This window comes from Rattus norvegicus, chromosome 20, assembly GCF_036323735.1.
Source record: "Rattus norvegicus strain BN/NHsdMcwi chromosome 20, GRCr8, whole genome shotgun sequence".
In the NCBI taxonomy this organism is placed as follows: domain Eukaryota; kingdom Metazoa; phylum Chordata; class Mammalia; order Rodentia; family Muridae; genus Rattus; species Rattus norvegicus.
The window spans coordinates 7,718,515-7,742,500 of record NC_086038.1 but is presented as its reverse complement, the minus strand read 5'-3'; the positions used below and the strand labels follow the sequence as shown (position 1 = coordinate 7,742,500).

The window sequence follows — 23,986 nt, the reverse complement described above, 5'->3', positions numbered from 1 at the left end:
AATTACCCAGAAACCAGCGCACCGTCTCCCAGCACCGATTCTAAGAGAGGAGGCCGTCTCTAACGGCTTCCTCTGAGCTTCAGGTACTTTCCTGCACGGACCTGAGCAGGGCTCTCACACTGACACTCCTTGCAGAGCTTTTCAAGAGCGATGTTGTTTACCCATGGTTGAGGTTGGTCGGAGGTGGGGACTGAATATGTCTCCGTCTCGGAATAACTGTCAGTGAGTCCAGGACTAGAACACCATGGATCCTAACCCACGGGCTAACCTGAGAGGCAGCTGGGCAGCCTGCTTCACAAGCAAGAGTTACCATTGCAAATCCAGGCAATGAGATTACAGGTAACATTACATGCTCTGAGAGGCATAAAATGCTATCACAATGCAAGGTCTCGGGGCAAGGCAACCACTATCAAGACAGAAAAGTTAAAAAGGAAAATCACCACAGCCTTTATGCACGGATCTGGGAGTGAAGTGTGGTTTCTTCGCCCATTTAAATCCATACCTTTAAGCACAAATGCAAACTATACACTGTACATGACAAGAAATCCAAACACAGTGGACACTCCACTGTTGAGTAAAAACAGAGCCAATCTCCCCACTGAAGCCTGTGCATCCAGACCACTCAGGGGGTGGGTTTGCCTGAGATGGCAAACCTTGAACCCGTGGGCTCAGGAGCCACTGACTCTCCGTGCTGTGGCCCACCCAGCCTCATTTGCCTAAGTGGCTACCAACTGACTATTCGGCCACAGACCTCTGTCTTTACGGCAGCTTCTGTCTGAGAAAAATGAATTATGGTCAATGGCAACTGCAGTGGCTTCACCACAAAAAAGGAATTTTTTAATAGCCTATCTCCTTAAAAAGTGATATTTTACAATTGACTTTCATACTTCAAATTTAACAAACTGTATTCATATTCTGCTCCACTGAAAGGATCAGAGCCACTACAATTTATTTCCACACAAGTGAAGATGAGGAAAACAGCCGGCCTTTCTTTTTTTTTTTTTTTTTTTTTGGTTCTTTTTTTCGGAGCTGGGGACCGAACCCAGGGCCTGAGCTTCCTAGGCAAGCGCTCTACCACTGAGCTAAATCCCCAACCCCACAGCCGGCCTTTCTAAGGCCGCAGGCTGCATAGAGCCACAACTATAAATCTTTACGCAGTTCCACACTGTCGCATCCACAGCTATGAGGAAACAGAGCAGGCCCACCACGAAGCTGTTAGGTCAGGGCCTGTCAGAATCGGAGAAAATCTCAGTACATCTCGCCGGCCTCCTTCCTCTGAAATGTCATAGGGGCAAGCACCGTGGCATTCTGCCGCATTCAGAGCCACTGCTGCTAACTACAGCCACTATGCTGTGGTCAGACAACTGCTGTTCCAACCTCAACTCTATAGTGCTCAGATGACTGCTGTTTTCAGATGCTTTCATCAGGCCCTGACATTTCAACCTTTGAGGAACAAGGTAAAAATGGGTAAAACTTCAACACTATCTGTGCATAACAGAGAAAAAGCCTCTCTTCACCCAGAGGCATGGCTTGGGGGTAAGTGCTTTCCTGGAACGTGTAAGATCTGAAGTTTGATTCTCAATTCTGCACAAGTTTCTCTGTCTCACAACAAATACAATCAAGTAATAAGTCAGTGAGCCACCTGCATGGGAGAGCAACACACAGCACAACCTGCTCAGGGCCTGGCTGACAAGCCAAGCTGTGATTTGCACACGAGGGGCGGGGGTGCTCATCCCAGAGAGAACTCCCTAGCCTGAGGCTACTTAGCCTGGAAACGTCTCTTTCTACCATTCTGTCCTCCAGCCTTAGTCCTAGAAAGCAGAACACACTGCTGCCTCTGCGTGCTGCCTCAAGGGTTCTTTTCTCTGTCTCAGTTAGGGTTTCTACTGCGGTGATGAAAATCCATGACCAAGATGCAATTTGGGAAGGAAAGAAAGGGTTGACTCGGCCTACACTTCCACATCACAGTCCACCACTAAAGCAAGTCAGGGCAGGCACTCACACAGGACAGGAGCCTGAGGCAGAGCTAAGGCAGAGCTGACGCAGAGGCCATGGAGGGCGCTGCTTCTTCAGTCTGCTTTCTTTTTCTGTTTGTTTTTTGAGACAGGATTTCTCTTTGTGGCCCTGGACATCCTGCAACTCACACTGTAGACTGGGCAGGCCACGAACATAGAGTGCCTGCCTCTCCTTCCCAAAGGCGTGCAACCACCATCAATCACTGCCTGGGTACAGCCTGTGTTCGTACAGCACCCAGGACCAGCAGCCCAGTGGTGGGTGGCATCCCCCACAATGAGCTGGGTCCTCTCCCATCTATCACATGATGCACCAGAGATTTGCCCAATCTGCTGGGGACATTTTCTCAATTGAGTTCTCTCTTTTAAATGACTCTATCTGGTGTTGACATAAGACCCTACTCAACCTGCCTCCCCAGGGCTTGAACTTGTTAAACTACGGTCTCAGAGAGCCACCCACTCCAGAAGACCAGCATCTTTCCTGTTCCCACCCTCACCAGTTACCTCTGGCTCATCTCGCCAGTCCACATTCAGCTCCTGATCGAAGCCCTGCAGTGTCAGGCCCAAACCACGTCGACCTTTCTGATTGGAGGTCTCCACGATGTCCTTCCGACCCTGGCTGTACTTACCCAACCCCTCGCCTTCCCTGAAGCCCATTTTGGCCTGAAAAAAAGAACAAAGCAGAATTAATTCAGTCTCCGTCACAGGCCACACATGGTGATAAACCCTGAGATATATCGATGACTGAGGCCTAGGGTCTGCCTGCCCGTTAGCCTAAGGAGGGTAAGAAACATACCTAACTCACTGTGGGCCAGTGTCTGTTCTGCAGAGTCTGGGGCAACCCCGGGGTTAGATAAATCACTGTAGTGCTGTATTTAAAAGCACCAAGAATACTTAATGAATCTCACTGGACGTTTGCAGCCATTTTGTCTGATTAAGTCAACAGGAGATCCTGAGCAGAGCTCACAGAGAACCTAACTTAGCACACAGCAGCGTCAAACTGTAGCTTCTCTCTTACCCTTTGCCCAGGCCTGTGGCACTCAGGCTAGGACAGTGCAGGCTCAGAGGAATCCAGTCAGTTAGGAGAGTAACTTGAAAGTTCACTTCATATAAAACAGAGTGATGACACGTTAAGGTCCTGGCACAGAAATGCCTTTTTAATGGCATTTTAAAGGCATACATATGTACACACTAGACAAAGGTAAGACCTCAATAACCAGGGACCCAAATCCCTTGAGTCTTACCCAACTGAGGAACTCCAATGCTGAGCACTAACCCCTCCTGGGGGAGGGGTCTCCATTCTGTTTGAAAGTTGCCATTGAAGCTTAGGCAGGAACGGGCAGACTCTGTAGCAGTCACAACCCTTTTCCAGGATCTGTCACAAGCTTTCCCATATTCTACCTACCCAAAGCTTACAGGCTTCAGGTTAGAACCCTGACCTATGACTTCAGCAGAGCCCGCCTCGTTCTTAATCTGATCCGACAAAATTACAGGAGCCAACCATGACACTGGTGAAGCTGGACAGAGCGAACGTGGACATCTCTAAACGCTTCACAGACACTGCATTTTATGGAGGAAAGTGAGTGGGTACGAGAGCTGAAAAAGAGAGTTGGGCCTTACATGGAAAGAGACCGGGCTGCCTGCTTTTCAGCATCTCAGAATCAAAAGGCATGAAGCCCTTTCCTTTGAGAGTATTCACTAGAGCAAAGGCAGCATGAAGCCTCCCCAATGCTGCCACACACCCACGTCTGGGGAAGCATATCTACACATCCTTAGGATGGTCATGGAGTAGTGAGGGCATTGAACTGCGGTCCAGTTCTGCAGGACAGCACATACTGGTACTTTTCATGGGATGATTCCAACATGACAGACAGACATGTTATTGAAGGAGACTGCTCTTTCTCTACTAAATTTCAACAGCCAAACACTGAGTGGTGGTGGTACACACCTTCAATCTCAGCATTTAGGAGGCAGAGGCAGGCAGATCTTTGTAAGTTTGAGGCCAGCCTGGACTAAAGAGTGAGCTAGTTCCAGGATAGCCAGGGCTATACAGAGAAACCTTGTCTTGAAAAATCAAAATAGATAAACAAACAGCCAGAAAGAGAAAAAATATTCACAACCTAGCTTGGGCCAACTTGTGCCCCACCCTAAACCCCAACACAAGTACACCCTGGCCCTCTTTCTCTCCCTCCTCTGGTCAGGTCTAGAAATCCATTCCAAGCAATGGCCTACCATAAGCTTCTGGGAAACACTGTTATACATGGAATAGCGAGAAGATGTTCCCTCCACAAGGGAGTCTGCTTTGAAGGCATCTTTGAAACCATCAGAGCAGGGCTGCTTCCCCTCTGTCTCACTGTCAGATCCGCTGAGGCTTGTAGTAGATGCTGGGAACGAAAAGGGCAAGCATTAGACAGGTCTGGATCACAGGACTGCCTCATACACCCACACTCCACTCACTCTGCCTATGTCTAGCATGGGTCCTGCACTCAATGGAGGTCACACAGTGATGTCTCTACTCTGGCCAGCTGTATACTCGGAGGTCACCAATGTGCCTAATGGCATGAACCAGGCCCCAGAGCAGGAATGCACACATGACCATTTCCTTACCTCACTTCCAGTCCTAGCTATTATCAAACTGAGATGATAAAACCAGCCTCAAGAGGCTGCTTAAAAACTAAATGACACGAAAGAAAGCACGCAATCACTGTAATGTATACAGGGATGGTGCTGGTATTTTCCAGTAATTAACATCTACTTTTCTTTTTTTAAAGATTTATTTATTATATATGAGTACACTGTAGCTGTCTTCAGACACACCAGAAGAGGGCATCTGATCCCATTACAGATGGTTGTGAGCCACCATGTGGTTGCTGGGATTTGAACTCAGGACCTCTGGTAGAAAAGCCAGGGCTCTTAACCACTGAGCCATCTCTCCAGTCCAACATCTATTTCTTTTAAAAACTATCTTTTTGCTTTTATCCCACTTATCCATCTGTCTGTCTGGGTAAGTTCCTGGAGAGTGACTGTGCAGAGTCAGAGAGAAGCCTGTGCGAGTCGGTTCACTCTTTCCACTGAGTAGGTCAGAAGCACCTTTTCCTGCTGAGCCATCTTTTCCAGCCCAAATTCCTCAAATCTGATTGCTTAACCTCCTAGTTAGTTCTCTCTGCATTCAGTCCCTCAAACTTAGACAAGAGTCTTCTCTGAAGCTGACTACAGGAAGAGAAAAAGAGGAAAGAGAAAGGGATGAGGAGACATGTAGAAAGGCAGTTTTGGAAGAAGAGGGAAGGCGGGCTAGGGATGAAGGTGACTCCCACAGGACCCTGGCTGCGCAGACAGCAGAGGAGACAGGGAACGCTTCCTCTCAATGCTCTCCAGATCGGGCGCCCCCTTGGGTGCGTACATACCCTCTGTCATGTGCCTGATAACCCTATTTACCTGAGGGCTACTCCATCCAAAGCAGTTTCTAGCCAGTTCTACTGTGACAGACACTATGGCCAAGACTACCTGCCTAGGATGGGACCACCCAGCTGTGCTGAGTCCTCCTGCATTAACCATTAGTCAAGAAAATGACTGGGCTGGGGATTTAGCTCAGTGGTAGAGCGCTTGCCTAGAAAGCGCAAGGCCCTGGGTTCAGTCCCCAGCTCCGGAAAAAAAGAACCAAAAAAAAAAAAAAAAAAAAAAATGACCCAGGCCAATGTGACAGAGGCGCTTTCTCAGCTGGGGTCTTTCTCTACATCACCCTAGCTCGTCACAACTTAGCTAGCACAACTGAGCACTTGTCAGTTTGACACACGACATATCACCACTCAACTTGTCTTTGTTTTCTCATCGTCCCTAAAATGTAGTGTAAATATTAATATCACAATAGAAAACATAATACAACTTTAAAACTTTCAAAGTCGGGCTGGGGATTTAGCTCAGTGGTAGAGCGCTTACCTAGGAAGCGCAAGGCCCTGGGTTCGGTCCTCAGCTCCGAAAAAAAGAACCAAAAAAAAGAAAAAAAGAACCAAAAAAAAAAAAAAAACTTTCAAAGTCTTAAAAAATTTTAACATTTTAAATATTCAGTCCCGGGGCTGGAGAGATGGCTCAGAGGTTAAGAGCACTGACTACTCTCCCAGAGGTCCTGAGTTCAAATCCCAGCAACCACATGGTGGCTCACAACCACCTGTTATGGGATCTGATGCCCTCTTCTGGTGTGTCTGAAGACAGCTACAGTGTACTCACACAAAATAAATAAAAAAAATAATTTCAATTCGGGCCCAGCACGGTGGCACACACCTCTGATCCCAGCACTCAGGAAGCAGAGGCAGGCAGATCTCTGTGAGTCTGAGGCCAGCTACAGAGCTGGTTCCAGGACAGTCAGGGCTACAAGGCTACACAGAGAAAACCTGTCCCCCCACCTTTACTGCCTGGGACCCGCTCATGATCCTCTGGGTTCCAAAGGTCTAGACGTCTAGCTCTATCTCTCCAGCTGTCATTCACAGCACACACAGCATGTCTCAGAGGCCCGGGAGCAGAGCGGCTGCTGACCTTGGTGGTCATTCCATCATACTGCTGTATCCAGTGGCCGCTCCTGGCCTCTCACAGTGCCAAGCCTCTGCTGCTCTCTATGACCCCTTCATGCCTTTAAAACCAGGACCAGGGGCTGGAGAGGTGGCTCAGTGGTCAAGGGCATTGACTGCTCTTCCAGAGGACCCAGGTTCAAATCCCAGCAACCACATGGCAGCTTGCAGGCAAAATACCAATACACATAAAATGGAAAAACAACAATAACAAGAAAACAGGATCACATGGGAGAAAACTTATACATTATCAAAGCCAAGATGAACTGTAGCCTCAGCCACAGCCTTTGTGTGCTCACCCTGAGGAAATAACTCCCAGAAGATTTTCCCTCGGTGATGCTGGTCTCCTGCTAATCCCAGATGGTTCTCAGCTCCAATTACTCAGCGTCAACTGTCCCAAGTAAAGCACTTTGGCTCTAGCGGGGCTCACCCCTTCTTCTTCATAGCTGATTATCAGTCACATCTGACACAACCACAGACTCTTAATTCAAATTCCATAAAACTATCCAATTCCTCAGAGTTTCTAAGGAACTCTCCATCTTCTCTCTGGAGCTTCTGAGGCCGGGTCTCCGGCATCGGCACTGCTCTCAGCATCATCCTCCAAGATCTCACAACAGCTCAGTGAGCTCTCAACACGAAGTAGTGTTTCCTGCCCTATGTTCCCAAGGCCTTCCACAATCCCCCCCCAAGACAACATGGCCAGGTCAGTTACAGCAACACCCGGAGATCCCGGTACCAAGTTCTGGTCTAGTCTGCTTTTCTGCTGCCGTGATACAGTCACCAAAAGCAGCTCGGGCAGATCTCTGAGTTTGAGGCCAGCCAGGGCTACAGAGAAACCCTTTCTTGAAAGAAAAAACGAAACGCACTGCACGTGTGAGCACACGTGCCCATACGAGCGCAGGGCTCTCAGAGGGCAGAGGAGGAGCGAGCCTGAGCAATGTCTCCTGCCCTCAGCTTCTCGTATCTTTCAGAGTATAAGAACCACACAGATATATTACTACTTATCAAAATACAAGCCATGTTAAATTAGCCTAGCAATGTGGCATAACTGCCTTTAGGAAAAATGAAAGTTGCTGGGCCAAAGCTGGTACAGTGGCATGCGCCGTGATCCTGACATCCTGGAGGCTAAGGCTGAGCCCAAGCTGCATAAGGAGAGCCTGTCTCCCTGGGAGGCTGGGGGAGGGGAGACTGGTGCTGTGGGAAGTCCGAAAACAAACGCCCCATTACACAGCTCTGTACTGAACCAAGGGGGTCACTGCTCAGGCTACAACTGAAGCTTACTTACATCATGATTCTCAAGCTTACCAATGTCACCCGTCTGCGGCTGAGACTCATACCTGCATCTTCCCCACTATGCCTTCCTGGCTCTCCTGTCCACTGAGCCCAGTACTAAGTCACCCCACCATCAGCAGAGCACCCACTATGGGAGTTAAAGCCACTTACTTGCCACATGCTATACAAGGGTCAGAATTACTCATACAGAGCAGGAACTCTGTCACAGCCAACGCTGTATTCCCAACACTCAGGGTGAGGCTTCATTTAGTAGAAATGACTTAAATCAGCCGGCTACTGTCTTTTCTGAGGCACTACTAAGTATATGTGTGATGGTTTGCATATGCTTGGCCCAGATGTGGCACTATTAGGAGGTGTGGCCTTGTTGGAGTAGGTGTGTCACTGTGGGTGTGGGCTTTAAGACCCTCATCCTAGCCACCTGGAAGCCAGTCTTCTCCTAGCAGCCTTCAGGTGAAGATGTAGAACTCTCAGCTCCTCCTGCACCATGCCTGCCTGGATGCTGCCATGTTCCCACCTTGATGATAACGGACTGAACCCTGAACCTGTAAGCCAGCTCCAATTAACTGTTGTCCTCAGAGAGTTGCCTTGGCTACGGTGCCTGTGCACAGCAGTGACACCCTAAGACAATATGCCTCAAGTTATTTCCTGGTACAAGAAGTCTCAGGTGTTCAAATCTCAAAAGACAAGGACAGGACACACTGTACAAGAACGTGGCCTTCCTCCAGCCATGTCTAACCCCAATTTCACCACCACAAGTCTAAAATAAGACAGATACATCAGAGGCCCATAAGACGGCTCAGCAAGTGAGGTGTTTGCCATGGAGCCTGAGGGCCCGAGTTCTAACACTACAGCCCCAGCAGGAGGGGAGGATCGTAGTCCACTAACTGTCCTTTGCCCTCCACATGCCATTAGCCAAGTCTCCAACTGACACACCACCACACAACAAAAAACAAATAATTGTAAAAGGTAATTATGAAGAAATTTAATTTAAAAACTAGGCCACCAGGTAGGGGTCCATGTCTTTAATCCCAGCACTCAGGAGGCAGAGGTAGGTGGGTCTCTTGAGTTCGAGGCCAGCCTGGTCTACAGATCAAGTTCCAGGACAGCCGGGACTACACAGAGAAACCCTGTCTCGAGAAGGGGAACCCTAGAGGAAATGAGAGACATTAGAATTCACAATGCTGATCTTGTTCACTGTATCAGACAACTGGGGCTGCTAATACAGCATGGTGTTATCACGCTGCTCACTACGTACAAGGGCCTCGATTGGATCCTTAGTGCTTACTTAAAAACAAAATATTGTGGGGCTGGGGATTTAGCTCAGTGGTAGAGCGCTTACCTAGGAAGCGCAAGGCCCTGGGTTCGGTCCCCAGCTCCGAAAAAAAGAACCAAAAAAAAAAAAATATTGCTTACTTAGATCAGACAACGCTTTTGTTTCAGAACCTGTTCTATGAGAGATCTAAAGAATATTAACATTTTGCAAAAGAAAGAAAAGGCCAGAGATGGAGAGATGGCTCAGCGGTTAAGAGAACTGACTGCTCTTCCAGAGGTCCTGAGTTCAATTCCCAGCAACCACATGGTGGCTCACAGCCATCTGTAATGGGATCTGATGTCCTCTTCTGCTGTGTCTGAAGACAGCAACAAACATAAAGCAAACAGACAAATCTTTAAAAAAAGAAAGAAAAGGCCAGTAAATTCACGGACCAAAAAAAAATAAAAAATAAAAAAACCCACAACATTCACAGTGCATTCAAAATATAATATACTCAAGACTGTGTTTCTATACCAACCCCATAATAAGGAGAAATTCTGGTGTAAGAGTCATGAAATCTGCCCTTTCCTACTAAGATGGCTGCCTAATTTTCTTTTCTTTTTTTTTTTTAATAAATCTTTTTTTTTAATTTCATTTATTTATTATATATGAGTACATTGTAGCTGTCTTCAGACACACCAGAAGAGGGCATCAGATCTCATTACAGATGGTTGTGAGCCACCATGTGGTTGCTGGGATTTGAACTCAGGACCTCGGGAAGAACAGTCGGTGCTCTTAACCACTGAGCCATCTCTCCAGCCCCTAATTTTTTTTTTTTTTAAGATTTATTTATTTATTTTGTATATGAGTACACTGTAGCTGTCTTCAGACACACCAGAAGAGGGCATCGGATTCCATTATGGGTGGCTGTGAGCCACCATGTGGTTGCTGGGATTTGAACTCAGGACCTCTGGAAGAGCAGTCAGTGCTCTTAACCACCTCTCCAGCCCCCTAATTTTCTTAATAAGGAAGTATCTCGCTTATCTCTACCAATGTAGCACAAGTCACAGTGGCAGAGAGTGCTACTCAGGAGGAGAAAGGGCCAGAACATTAACAATAAGTAACCATGGAAACAGAGAGAGGTGATAGTTATTTTCCATTTTATACTGTCCTGCAAAAATCAGGGTGAAAAAGCCCACAGGACTCTAAGGATTACCATGCTGAGCTCTGAGAAGAGATCGGCTCCTTTCCAGAGGACTCATCATGAGGCAGCTCCGAGAGCGAGCAAGGCCTCCTGAGAGGTGAGAGGTTCTAGGCTCCCTGGGCTGCAATCCATCACCGCCGTAGCCGTATGGATGAGGGAGCTCCACGGCAGAGCACCCAATGCTCAGGAGTGCTGCTGCAGCAACCGGCAAGTTCTCCTCCCAGCTGCCCGCCCTCCTCTACCGGGCACTGCTCGCTACTGACAGCTGGCTGGGGAACGTGCCCCATGGCACTACTGCGAAGTCGCCTGCTATGGAGCATTAGAATCTGCAATGTTGACGCAGCTCTTAATCCTTTACTAGCCTTGTGGACATGCTCAGGCCTGTGCTGAACTTTAGAAGCCTAGATAGAACCCTGTGTCCTCTGTCCAGCTCAAGCGAGGCCTCCAGCTATTAGCTTCCTGAGGACCTAACGGCGACAGTGTTGTGGCACACACACTGCCAGATGGGCAGGCCCTAGCCACCCTTAGTTCACGAAGGCAAAGTCGTGTTTTCTTTTCCTTTCATAACATTTTTGGGCAAAATAATGATGGGAAAAGTCAAATTTGGGTGGGAAACTTACTAGGCACAGAGCTCCTGCATGAGACTGGCCCAGAGATCTTTGCACTGCACGCCTCCTGCCATGCTCTAACTATGGCACGGACATCACATCAGACTCAGAGAGGACACTGGCAGCTGAGAGTCCTGCAATTCCTTGTGAGACAAGGATCTGAAAAGGGTGATAAGCCTCATGTCCCCTTACTCATGTACATAAAGCCAGCTCCTCGCCTGACATGACTTAGGGGAACGAATGTCCAAAGACTGCAGCAGCTACTACTTAAACTGTGATCCCCTGGCCTCCGGGGCTACTCTTTTCAGAGGAGTCAGAGAACTGTCACGGCTGCAGGAGAACTGAAGGGCAGGCTTTGTTTCCTAAGACCAGCAAGACTGTAGTGAACACCGAGAGAATTTAGTAATGAGGCTCTACATTAGCAGGGCTAATAAGGCCAGTCTATTAAAACCACTAGTTTCATTAAGAACTTGCCAAAGCTGGGTGACAAACCTTTTTACATCCCAAGGAGCATGCCTTCTGAGATCTACGAGAAAGCCCCAAGCATTACTTAGGATTTTCATCTAGGATTTCTGCCTTACCTGATAGAAAGCATTCCTAAGTCATTTTAAAGGCTGACTTTATAATAGGTTCCCAGCTATTGGCAAAATCATGTACATGCTGTAGAACAGTAGGAGTGCCTGCCAAAGTTAAAAATTAAAGTGATACCGCAGGACAGCGCTCCCACCAATCCTGGCCAGGTGAGCAGCACGCACATCCAGAATAAATTATGAATTTTAATAAAACATCACATCGTACCTAACAACTGCTGGGGAATACACTCATTCTTGCTTAAAGATGTCATTTCTCTTTCAAGCCAAACAAACAGTAACTCATTAGAGCAATTGAAACAGATACCGAAGGGAGTTTTTGATTAAGGTCATGAATCTGGACTGACAGGAAAGCAATGGTGTCTCAGGGCAAAAGCCTATTTAGGGAAGAATTAGACCTGGTGAGGGAGCTTTGCAGATTCTGAACCAACCTGCTCCAAAAGGATCGTGAGCCACACTGCAACACACAGCTACAAAGAAAGGGAAACTGTCCTAGGACCTAGACCAATTTTCCTGTAAGAAACAACTAACGAGAGGAAAATGCCCTCAGCTACCTCTTTTTACTTCAAAAAGACTATTTGACTACAAGCTCCTGCGAGTTTATTTCTATGTGAAAATGCTTTAAAACTCCCCCGAGAGAGCATGATGCCAAGGTGCCCACAATTAACATCTCTCTCCTTTTCCCTGGATGAATGCCAAGCTGCTGGCCGGCAATGCATCTACCTACCGTGTGAATGACATCAAACAAACTGATGGGACAGTTCTGCCAACGAACCATCACCTCAACCGGCCACAGGGGGAGACACAGGACCAGACTGGAAGTCACTACTGCTCTTCTATTTCCTGATTGTCTCCAGAGGGCATTTCTCAGTCATCTAGCTGAACAGTGTGTGAGGTAGGGCAGCCGGGCAAGTGGAAACTCTGCTGCAGTTCAACAGCGTGAAGAAGAAAGCTGCAAGTGCCGCGCGGGAGACAGAGCTTCTGACAAGATGGCAAACTTGTCTGAGCACACTGTCACACACAGGACACACCTAAGAGGACGCAGCCGACAAGATGGAGGAGGGGTGGGCAAAGAAAGACATGAAGCATTTTAAGATTCTTAGGAGGTTGACACTGTGACCTTTTCTCAATCCTGTCCAATAATTATATAGTAAGCATTTTCTCCACTGCGGTCACGGAAGAGTGAGCAGGGCCGCTGAGTAGTCAGGCCGACTCTTGTCCTGTTTTCATGTCCCTGTGAGGCTGCCTTCTTCCTATGGTAAATTAACCTGCAAATATGTACCTCTAAGGGTTTGCCTCTGCCTCTGATTCATTTCAGCAACTGAAAGAAACCACCTGTTCTATTGTCAGACACATGAGGAACTGGCCAGCTCCAAGTCGCCACTCCTTACACACGACAGCCACAGCCAATCCTAACTGAGTCATGAAGCTACTTCCAGAAAAGGCTAAAGCTATTTTATAAAATTAACGGATTGTGCTAGGATGGTAATCCCACTTCACAGTCACAGTTTTGTTTTGTTTTGTTTTTTTCTTCTTTTCGGAGCTGGGGACTGAACCCAGGGCCTTGCGGTTGCTAGGCAAGCGCTCTACCGCTGAGCTAAATCCCCAACCCCCACAGTCACAGTTTTAAGTTTAAACTGTCAGCTGGGTACAACACCTTTACCAGCATTTGCAAGGTAGAGGCAAGCAGATCTCTGCAAGTTCAAGGCCAGCCTAGGCTATACAGAGAAACCCTGTTTTCTTTTTTTTTTTCTTTTTTTTCGGAGCTGGGGACCGAACTTGCCTTGCGCTTGCTAGGCAAGTGCTCTACCACTGAGCTAAATCCCCAACCCCAGAAACCCTGTTTTGAAAAAAGAAAAAAAACAAAAAATGAGAAGTTTAAAATGTCAAACAGACTAGTTTCCTAAAAGGAGCCTTACCATCCTCACCCGGGACCTATTCTCTCGTCTTTTCAAAAATGTCACCAGCAGGATATGTCCAAAGATCCACATAGCACGAGGCACTTACTCCCAGACGCACTCACTCTTGCCCCTCACAGGCCTCTCTCCACAACCAAGAGGACCTATGTACCAGCATGGTTTTCCTTTCCCTTTCCATTTAGTGACCCTGGTCACGTACAGACTTTCTCTTCTACCCTGAAATCCAGTCAGAGTTTTTACGACAGTTTTTGGACAGGTCCCACTACCAGTTCAGGCTTGTCTCAGGCTCAAGTGATCTCTGCGGCGTCAACCTCCCACCCAGCCAGGAACCAGGCATACATGACGGTGCTCAACACCACTGAGAACTTAAAGGCAGCCATACCTCTACACAAGGTCACTGTCTCTGTCCATCCTAGACCACAGCTCCACCAAAACTGCCTGTCAGGCTTTCTCCACCTATCCTCACTGGATCAGCTAACGTGTAACTTGTCCTCCCGTGAGTCTACCACTAGTAAGTGAACTTCACTTCCTAATACCCACAAAGGAAGCACCCCATCCTTTTAGTCAACAACCTGTTACAAAGTTTCATTCCAGTTTACTGCTGACCTCCAGGGCATGCAAAGTGCTAGTGAGCTAGTGTACAGAGTTGAAAACAGCATCCTCCTCCAAATTCCTGTCACTATAAACCAGGGAAGAATTTTATTTGGAAACATAGTCTTTGCAGATATAATCAAGTTCAAACATGATAACACTAAAGAGGCATAAGTCCTAATCCAATGACTGACATCCTAATAGGAAAATGTTATCACAGATACAGGAAAGCAGCAGCAGAAACCAGAGGCAAACCAGAGGCGTGCAGTACCAAGGACAGTCATCGAGCCACCAGACATTACGGAAGCAAGAGGGGAAAGGGAGTCCTTCCCAAGAGCCTGTACAGAGAGCATGCAGCCCTGCTCACAACCTGGCTGAGAGCACTAGTCTCCAGATGTGTGAGAGAATAGTGTTCTACTGTACGCAGCGCAGGGTGACAGAGCTCGTTCCAAAGAGCAGCTCTCAGAAATGAATGGAAACTGAGTACAGTGGTGTATGTGTTTAATGCCAGCACTCAGGAGGCCAAAGCACGTGGATCTCTGTGAGTTCCAGGACAACCAGAGACACATAGTGAGACCCGTCCCAAAACAAACAACAAACGAAAGAAAGAAGGAAGAAAGGAAAAAGGAAGGATGGATAGAAGGGAGGGAGGGAGTGAGGGAGGAAGGAAGGAAGGAAGGAAGGAAGGAAGGAAGGAAGGAAGGAAAAAGGCAGGATGGATAGAAGGAAGGAAAAAGAGAGGATGGATAGAAAGAAGGGAGGGAGGAAGGAAAGTAGGAAGGAAGGAAAGAAAGAAGAGAGGGAGGGAAGAAGGAAAAAGGATGGATAGAAGGAAGGAAGGGAGGAAGAAAGGAAAAAGGAAGGATGGATAGAAGGAAGGAAGGAGGGAGGGAGGAAGGAAAGAAAGAAGAAAGGGAGGGAGGAAGGAAGGAGGGAGGAAAGAAGAAAGGGAGGGAGGAATAGAGCTGGTTTGTCAGAGTTAATGTGAACGGAGTACTCCTAACTGTCTGGTATATAGGGTGAATTCCGAAACTGTGAATGTCCACAATGGTCAAACAGGAAAAGCGAAGCTTCTTTCCACCGAATCTTTGAGCTGGAGATAAACAGCAAGCAGCACAGACACTCCACCATAGCTGGGTATTTCTGATTACAACCGCTGAAGGAACTGAGAAAACCGTATGCAAGGACCTGAGTCAGACCAGGCAGCTGCAACCCATCTCTCCAGAGATGCTCCCAATTATTAATAGCTGTTAAAAACACAGCATTCAATGCTCGACACTTCTACCTGATTTAAGGCGGTGAGAAGGTCACCTGCTGAAGGACCAGGAACAGATCAAAGGCACTTCTGGATCCACCCCACCTTTTAAAATTTAAAACAAGTTTCCCTACTCTTAGTGGGAGAACAGCAGCAGAATGGAAGAGTCTAGATAGCTTCCATCCTTCTGTCACAGTTTTCTAATTTTGCCCAAGGGGCAGTGAACTACATTCCGCTCAATCCAAGCACTAAGGATTCAAACAACCTGATGGCCAGTAGCCTCAGACAGGCCAGTGTACCTTTTGCCGCATGACTGACAGAGGAGAGAGGTTCATCATCAGATGTGGAGCTGAGGTGCCGGGCAAGCTCCCCAATTCGCTTCTGTTTCTTGAGGGGGGCAGTGCACTCTGGGTCAGTTCTCCTCTTCATTGTTACTGCAACCATAAATCCCGTCAGTCAGCTCTTGAGTTAGAACTACTGGGAATGAGGCAAGGACCCCAAGTGACCACTGCACACATCTCCGAGTGCTAACACTTGAGCGGGCTCTTCCTCCCAGAGAGGCCCAGGAAGGAGGCTAGCCAAGCTCTGTTTTTCAGTAACAATAGTTAGTTTCCCTAGGAAACAAGTCGATCTCAGAATCAGAGACCTCGGTGCTATTGGTATCAGATATCAAATGTTACATTAACTCAGAAAGACACGGGGGTGGAGGGGCATGGGGGAGTGAGTACTTGTTACTCTATAACTTTTGAGACAGTACTGGTTATTTATAATAATGTATACTGAAAGCAAATTATGAACCCTACTAAGTGACAGCTACCAGTATTTCCAAGGACCATCAGAGAAGGATTGTTTCCCATCATTTTCTTGCCAGAACAATTAAGATATTATTATATATGACAAAAATGGTGGGATCTGGCTTGTTTCCTGACTTGAAATAGGAAAGAACAGTGTAAGGCAGGGAAGTACTAGTTGAGTGGCAACCAAGAGGGATGAGAGAATCAATGGATAGCTGCAGTAGTGAGATACAACGGCTTTTTTTCCCCTTTAAAAATATTCTTTGACATCAATTTTTAAGAATACAAATACAGTAAGGAGTGGAGCGCTGAGTATGTTTGGCATCTGCCTCTGTCTTAACACTCCGGAGTCTGAGGAAATCTGTAGAGAACCTGGAGCAAAATACCAAGGGCTTGAGGAGTGGATCTCTCAGGGAGCCCTGCCCTGTACATGCAAGATCCTGGGTTCCAGCCCAGCTCTGCACAGGGGAAAAAATGGAAGAATGGGGAGCAAGCTTCCCATGATGGCCAGGAGCTGGTTTCTGAGAAACAAAACAGAAAGGATGGGGAGCTGGAGACGTGTATATGTCTGAAATTCAATTTCCAGCACCCACACTGGACAACCCACAATTGCCTATAACTCTAGTTCCAGGGAAACAGACACCTCCGGCCTATGCAGGAACCTGCATGCCTACTCAAAATAGTCAAAATACTTTTCATAGGAGAAAAACATCTGAATTTTACTTTGTAATGATATGGGGCATCCTTTTTTTTTTCAAAATATTTATAAGTGGATGGGATGAAGTAATTACAAAATCTTCAGGAAAAGCAGTATATTCGGAGAAAAAGGAAAGAGAAAAGTTTGGAGGTACGCTGATATCTTTGGGGAATAGGGACATAGGGATACAAGAATGGACTTCCCTGGCGCTTGAGTCAGACATATGGTGGGGTTTTAAGACCATGTTTTCACCGTGAATTGACTACTCAATGCTGTCATATGAAAATCAAAGACAGTTCAACTTGTTTCAAAATAACTTGGAGAGGGGAGAATAAGCATCAGCAGTCGAGGCAAGAAAGTAATAGAACTTGAAGGGTTAATAGCGATCCCTCCCCCAGAAATCTAGCAAAATGCTGGATCACGTTTCTGTACTAACAGCCCAAGGATGAACCAGTGGACCCAATGTACAATCATCCCAATTTCTTAAGTGACACTGGCAGCGCCTGTCAGAGGAAAACAGGAAGGCCAGGGGACTGATCCAAGAGAAAGCAAGGCTCCACAGAGCCTCATTTTCACTTGATATCATAGATCTCCCGAAAAGGCCCCCAGGCGAGCCTGATAAGCTCACCGCTGAGGCTTCGCCTGGCCACAGCACGTTAAAAGGATCTCCTTTAATTCTTAAGTCGTCCCGCGGTGTGGGTGTGTGTGTAGGGGGATCACTGGGAACTCAGTATGGTCTCCGATGGGTGTGTGTTGGGGGTGGGGTGGAGGGGAATCACTGGGAACTCAGTATGGTCTAAGATGGGGCAGGTGCGAGTACAGGAAACAGCTTTGTAGAGGGCAAGGCGGCAGATACGAACGTCCCCCTCCACCACAGCGCCTTCGATTGGGGCCTCGCAGGGAATCCAAGCCAATCCTCTCATTTCCTCGGCAAGGGGAAGGCCAAAGGGCTATCGAGTGACCTACAATGGCAGACGCGCTGTGACCAGGCACTTCCAAGCGCGGCTACCCGTATGCAGAGGGGAAAGAAGGGAACGCCATCTCCCCGGCTGAGCTTCTCGTTTGGAAATCTCAGGTGTTGAGACTGTGTGAGCAGCGACCAGCAGCAGCGGCAACCTCGGCTCGGAGAGGTTGCTGGGGAGAGGAGAGGGGAGCAGGAGCGGAGAGTGGCTACCAGAAGGCGGGCAGAGTGGCCGCCACCGGGGAAGGATGCTGTGCCCGCGCGCCCGCCCGCTCGCACCCCCCGGGCCGCGCGCCGGCACTCACACTGAGGGCATGGGGCGAACTGCCGGCGAGCGGAAACGAGGGATCAGGCCGCCACTGTCCAGTGTCGCCGCTGGCCTTGTAACCTCCTCCTCTCTCACTTTCGTTTCCTCGCAGGGCCGGCTGGCTACGCGGTCGCGCTCGGATCCCGCCCTGCGGGCGGCGCCGCTTGATAACGTCACGAGCCGTCAGCCCCGCCCCCTCTGGGTTCAAGCTCGGCCCCTGGGAACTGCCCAGGTCACACAGCGCTCAGGACTCGAGGCGCTTGCGCGGAAGGGCGACCTCGAAAGAATGGGGGGTGTGGCGGGGGATGGGGCGGGGGAGCCATTCCGAAAGTAACCCGTGTCTACTCCCGCTCCAAGGAGGAGAAATCAATACTCCACTTCAGTTTATTCATCTTGTTATGGCGTACCTGAAGAGGAAAAACTCCCAAGATGTCTTAATAAATCATATGGAGTCTTTATTATTTATTACCACCAGCTGGACTGTCTCAGGCAAGAGTAGCGGGAAGCACCCTCGGACCTCCAGTTTGTTCGGTATTTTAAAGACAAGGACCACAACTGTGATGCATACAGAAAGACAGTTCCAGACATGTACAGCAAACAAGCATTGCTTTTTTTTTTTTTTTTTTTTTTTTTTAAGAAACAGAGAGACCGCAATGAAATGGTCAGGCAGTAAACCTTTAGCCTCAGAATCTCAGTCACATGCTATAGGAATTTATGGCTGGTATAAGTAACCAGAGACCAGTTTTTTCCCAAGATAGTTTTAGCAATTTAAGTGTTCTTAGGAGCTGAGTGGTGGTGACGTTGGTGGTGGTGGTGGTGGCGGAGGCAGCGTTCGCCTTTAATGCCAGCACTCAGAAAGCAGAGACAGGCAGATCTCTGTGAGTTCGAGGCCAGCCTGGTCTACATTGCTAGTTCCAGGGCAGCCAGGGCTACATCGTGAGACTCTGATTTGGAAACCAAAAAAAAAAAAAAAAAAAAAAAACAGTATTCCTAGGAAGGATTTCACAGCATGGTATAACAGTAGCTCACTACAGTCTCATTGTTATAATATAGATTTTTTTTTCTTTTCTTTTTTTCAGAGCTGGGGACCGAACCCAGGGCCTTGCGCTTGCTAGGCAAGCGCTCTACCACTGAGCTAAATCCTCAACCCCTATAATATAGATTTAAGAACACAGTCAGAGACACAAGTAAGCTGGCCAAGGTCTGTTCCTGTTCCATAGGGCACATTTAACAAGGACAGTGGACTAGGCATGGCTCAGTGTCAAGACGGTTTGCCCGGTACACACCAGGTCCTAGGTTCGATTCCCAATGCCTCCGACAAAAAGAAGTAATGCCATCTGTGGCATTTGACCACATGGACTAATTCCTCTTCGCACTTCCAGACGAATATAACCTTGCTGGACATTCTCAGCTGCGTCTGTCTCTTAAAACCCCAAGAATTGGGGCTGGGGATTTAGCTCAGTGGTAGAGTGCTTACCTAGGAAGCGCAAGGCCCTGGGTTCGGTCCCCAGCTCCGGAAAAAAAAAAAAGAACCAAAAAAAAAAAAAAAAAAAACCCAAGAATTCAAATGTCAACATATGTTCTCCCACAATGCTGCTTTTTAAAAAAGGATTTTATTTTTATGTGTATGCGTGTCCTGCGTGCACATATACATGTGTGCCACATGCATGGTACTCATGTGTGTCAGAAGACAGCATCAGGGGCTGGAGAGATGGCTCAGTGGTTAAGAGCACCGACTGCTCTTCCAGAGGTCCTGAGTTCAATTCCCAGCAACCACATGGTGGCTCACAACCATCCGTAATGGGATCTGATGTCCCCTTCTGGTGTGTCTGAAGACAGCTACAGTGTACTCATATACAAAATAAATAAATAAATCTTAAAAAAAAAAAAAAAAAAAAAGAAGACAGCATCAGATCCCCTGGAACTGGAATTAAAGATAGTCGTGGGTGCTGTACTGAACCCAGGTCTGGAAGAGCGTTAAGTGCTCTTTTTTTTTTTTTTTTTTTTTTTGGTTCTTTTTTTTCGGAGCTGGGGACCGAACCCAGGGCCTTGCGCTTCCTAGGTAAGCGCTCTACCACTGAGCTAAATCCCCAGCCCCACGTTAAGTGCTCTTAACCCCTGAACGACCTCGCCAGCCCTTTCCCAGGTGACTGGCACTGTATGATTTATCTGTTTATTCAAGTCCGGAGATCTAATGAGTTTATCTTTTCTTCATTTCCCTGAAGCCAGCTATTCATTCGAGACTTGAGTTCAAGTTTACCTTCTACTTGTCTGGTAAACATCCCCTATCACACTTCTCCTTCTCCCTCCCACTCCTCCTCTCCCTCTCTCCTTCCTTCTCCCTCTTTCCCCCCCTCCTGCCAAGGCTTTTGCAGTAATTTCCAAATCATGATGCCTGTCTCCCGGCACCTCTGTTTGGAACTAAAGTGTTGTGGGTTTTTTATTGTTGATTTGGTTGTATTAACATGAGTGATCCTCTAGCAACCCATCAGTGATTCGAACCTGCCATTGACTTCCCACTGCTCTTAGGATGACAGCGATGTCTTCTAGGAGGTCTCAAAGACCTCCAGCCTTGCCCTACCAGCCCCTCACTTCTCACCCTCCCGGTCCGTCTTTCTCAAATACAGTGTCCCGAAGGATTCCTCTCCCTGCTTTCTCTCAATGGTCCATCCTTTCCCTGGAAGATGCTAATGTCTGTTTACCCCTCAGGTTTGAGTGTAGTGGTGGTATTAAAATCTGCATTTTAGACATGTGAAAATAGCTTAGTCGGGATCCCCACTATTCCCAAGGCTGCCCCAGACAACCAGAACCCAGTGACATCACTCACTTAAGATAACCAGACAGTCCTAGAACCCCATGACTGATGGACACTGGATGGTACGCAAGCAGCCACTGAGAGCAGTGCTCTGCTCTGCACGTCTGGAGAGACAACACCATGATCTGCCCCGTGGCTGAAGAGTCTCCCTAAGGATTCTCACCCTCAAATCAGAGACTTCCGTTACAGACTAGACCTGACCCTCAGCTAGGACATGTTCAACAGGTGAGCAGCCTTGGGGAGATAATCTTGGAACCAGAGTTAGGAATTTAGAGCGTAAACCTTGTGTGATGACCCTCCTCATAGTAAAATAGAATTCTTGTTATATATGTGTATCTATTCCACGTCCTTATATTCTCATTTGAAACACTGAGCTTGCCACTCCCTCCTCTGGAAACCTTTCCGGAGCTCACAAGAGTAATTACCATCACCCTCGGTTTGGAAAACTGGCAGGCACCGCCTCCCGCCTCCCACCGCACCCATGTAAAAAGAGTCTCAGGTTATGAGGCTTGGCAGCAAAACCTTTAGATTCTAAGCCCCTGAAGAATCTTAAACTATATAAAGTCACTGTCAGCGGAGAGACAGAAAATGTAAAAAATAAGTGACTGAGAAATTAATCAATTGGAAAACACGGTATAACTGCTGGGTGGGGCAGCGGCGGATCTCTGAGTTTGAGTCTAGCCTGTTTCTACACAGTTGAATTCCAAGCCAACCAGGGATACCCTGTCTCAAAAACCAAGAGAGGAAGGAAGGGAGGAAGCGGGGAGTGAGAGAGGAAGTGGGGGAGGCAGGATCAAAGACTATTTCACAAGATGGGCTCAATAGCATAACGGTAGGAGAGTCAGTCACAAAACTTGAAGACTCTAGAAGAGTGAGGAATTAAATTTAACAAAGTCTGGGCAATAAAAGTCTCTAGCTGGGTGGTGGTGGCTTACAACTCTAATCCCAGCTCTTGGGAAACAGGCAGACCTCTCATGGGGTACACTGAGAACCCCTGTCTCGAAAAACCATGAGAGAGAGAGACAGAGACAGACACACACACAAAGACAGAGAGAGACAGACACAAAGTGACTAAGAGACAGAGGCAGACAGAGAGAGAGAGAGAGAGAGAGAGAGAGAGAGAGAGAGAGAGAGAGAGAGAGAGAAAGAGAGAGAAGGTTCTATAGTGAGACAGTGTTCCAGGCTGAAGATGTTTCCATCAACAGCAGGAGAGCTGTACCAGTCACCTGACAGTCAAGAACTGGAACGCTAGATTCATCATTCGTCCTGTATCCAAACTTTACACTGGCTTGTTTTGAAACCTCCAGGCTGTGATTGGCTGAAATTCAGTTTCTTGGTTACTTTGGCAGGTTTCATTACATTTCTTTACACATCAAGATAGTTTACAATTCAATATGCACGGAGCAGACCTAGGCCAGATATGATGACCCAAATACAAAGTCAAGTTGAGGGTCAATTTGATTAAGTTTAATGGTATCCAAGTTCAACCACGTGGGGGTGGGGGTGGGCTAGAGTCTCAGAAAACAAAACCAGAAGATTTAACAGAGTCACAGAAGAAAAAGAGAAAGAAAAAAAAATTGATGCAGAAAAAAATATTTTTAACTCAGGGTCTTGTCCTTGGGTTGCTGCAAGTCTAAGGCAGCGCTGTGCTACTGTAGTGGCTATTCCTGGCTCTCATTTTGACTATAAATGGAATGAAAGATAATCCAGAATTGGAGGGCTCACCTTTGAGCCTGATCTTGAGGCTGGGAGATAAAAGTTTCTGACCTGGATCTTCGTATGGAGATCTTGAGGCAAAGTGGCTATGAATCCCGTGAGCTTAAGGCAAGGAGAGGTCTGAGTTCAAGGTCACCTGGGACAAAGCAAGACCCAGACCCAGGCTAGGTGGTACACACCTTTAATCTGGGGCTCTGCTGGAGATTTACATAAGGACATTGGAAGAAGGAAGAGTCTCTCTCTCTCTCTCTCTCTCTCTCTCTCTCTCTCTCTCTCTCTCTCTCTTTGACTGCCTCTTGGGACTGAGCCACCGACTTCCATTCACAGCTGCTGCTAGAGATTTACATAAGCACATTGGGAGAAGAAAGATTCTCTCTTCTCTGCCTGCCTGCCTGCCTGCCTGCCTGCCTGCCTGCCTGCCTGCCTGCCTGCCTGCCTGCCTGCCTTGTGGGACTGAGCCACTCCTAGGTCCTTGGACTTCCATTCATAGCTGCTGCTGACCATTGTTGGGGAGTTGGACTACAGATTGTAAGTCATCAACCAATTCCTTTACTATATAGAGACTACCCATAAGTTCTGTGACTCTAGAGAACCCTGACTAAGATAGCTACACATTGACATATTAAGTTCCAGGCTAGCCTAGGCTACAAAATGAAAATCTGCCTAAAGAGAGAGGAGTGGCACACGCCCTTAATCCCAGAACTCTGAGGGCAGAGGTGAAAGAATCTGTGAATTCAAGGCCAGTCTGGTCAACATCTTAAATTCAAGGTCAGCCAGAGTTACATTATGAGACAATAATAAATTTTATTATATCATTTAATAATTTTATTATATTCATTATATTTATCAAATATGTTATGTTATGTTATTTACTATTTTGTTATATTATTTAATAATTAATAATAATTTAATAATTAATCATTTTAAACCATAAATACTCCAACTAGGTAAACATACCGTGGGTTGTTTTTCTTACTTTCATGGTGGCTCACAACCATCTGTAGTGGGATCCGATAGATGCCTTCTCATGCTCATGAAGACAGCGACAGTGTACTCATATACATAAAATAAATAAATAATTCTTTAAATATTTTTTTATTTAAAAGGAAATGTTTAGTCATCTGAGCACACAGCTGTAATCCACATACTTGCGAGGCAGAAGAAGAAGGATGGAGATTTCAAACAAGTCCCATCAGCAAATTTCAGACCACCCTAGGCTACATGAAACCCTGCTGAACAAAAAGCTGGTTCTTTGACAAGATCAGTAAATTTGCTACATTTCTCTCCAGATTATCAGACAGCAACAAAAGGTTACAAGTTACCAATAACAGGATGAAACAGGGGGCATCTTACAGATGTTAAATAGTAACGCAAATGTTAAGACTTTCATAAAGACATTCTGCGAGCCTC

The 23,986-nt window shown here is 47.1% G+C and overlaps 1 protein-coding gene across 4 annotated transcripts in view; it reads right to left on the bottom strand.

Annotated features, from left to right (window-relative positions):
* Cmtr1 (cap methyltransferase 1) overlaps positions 1-18,215 on the bottom strand; it is a 60,502-nt gene extending 42,287 nt beyond the window's left edge. For 2 of the 4 annotated variants that reach the window (XM_039098717.2, XM_039098718.2), the window contains exons 1-4: positions 18,044-18,215; positions 15,586-15,720; positions 4,245-4,396; positions 2,517-2,675 (exon numbers count right to left, since the gene is read on the bottom strand). In XM_039098717.2, coding sequence (XP_038954645.1) covers positions 2,517-2,675; positions 4,245-4,396; positions 15,586-15,715 — 441 coding nt within the window. In that variant the 5' untranslated portion in view covers positions 15,716-15,720; positions 18,044-18,215. Of the gene's footprint in view, positions 1-2,516; positions 2,676-4,244; positions 4,397-15,585; positions 15,721-17,743; positions 17,876-18,043 lie in introns of those variants that run through there. The other 2 variants (NM_001014031.1, XM_039098716.2) reach the window with 2 other exon arrangements.
* Between the last annotated feature and the right edge of the window lie 5,771 nt (positions 18,216-23,986).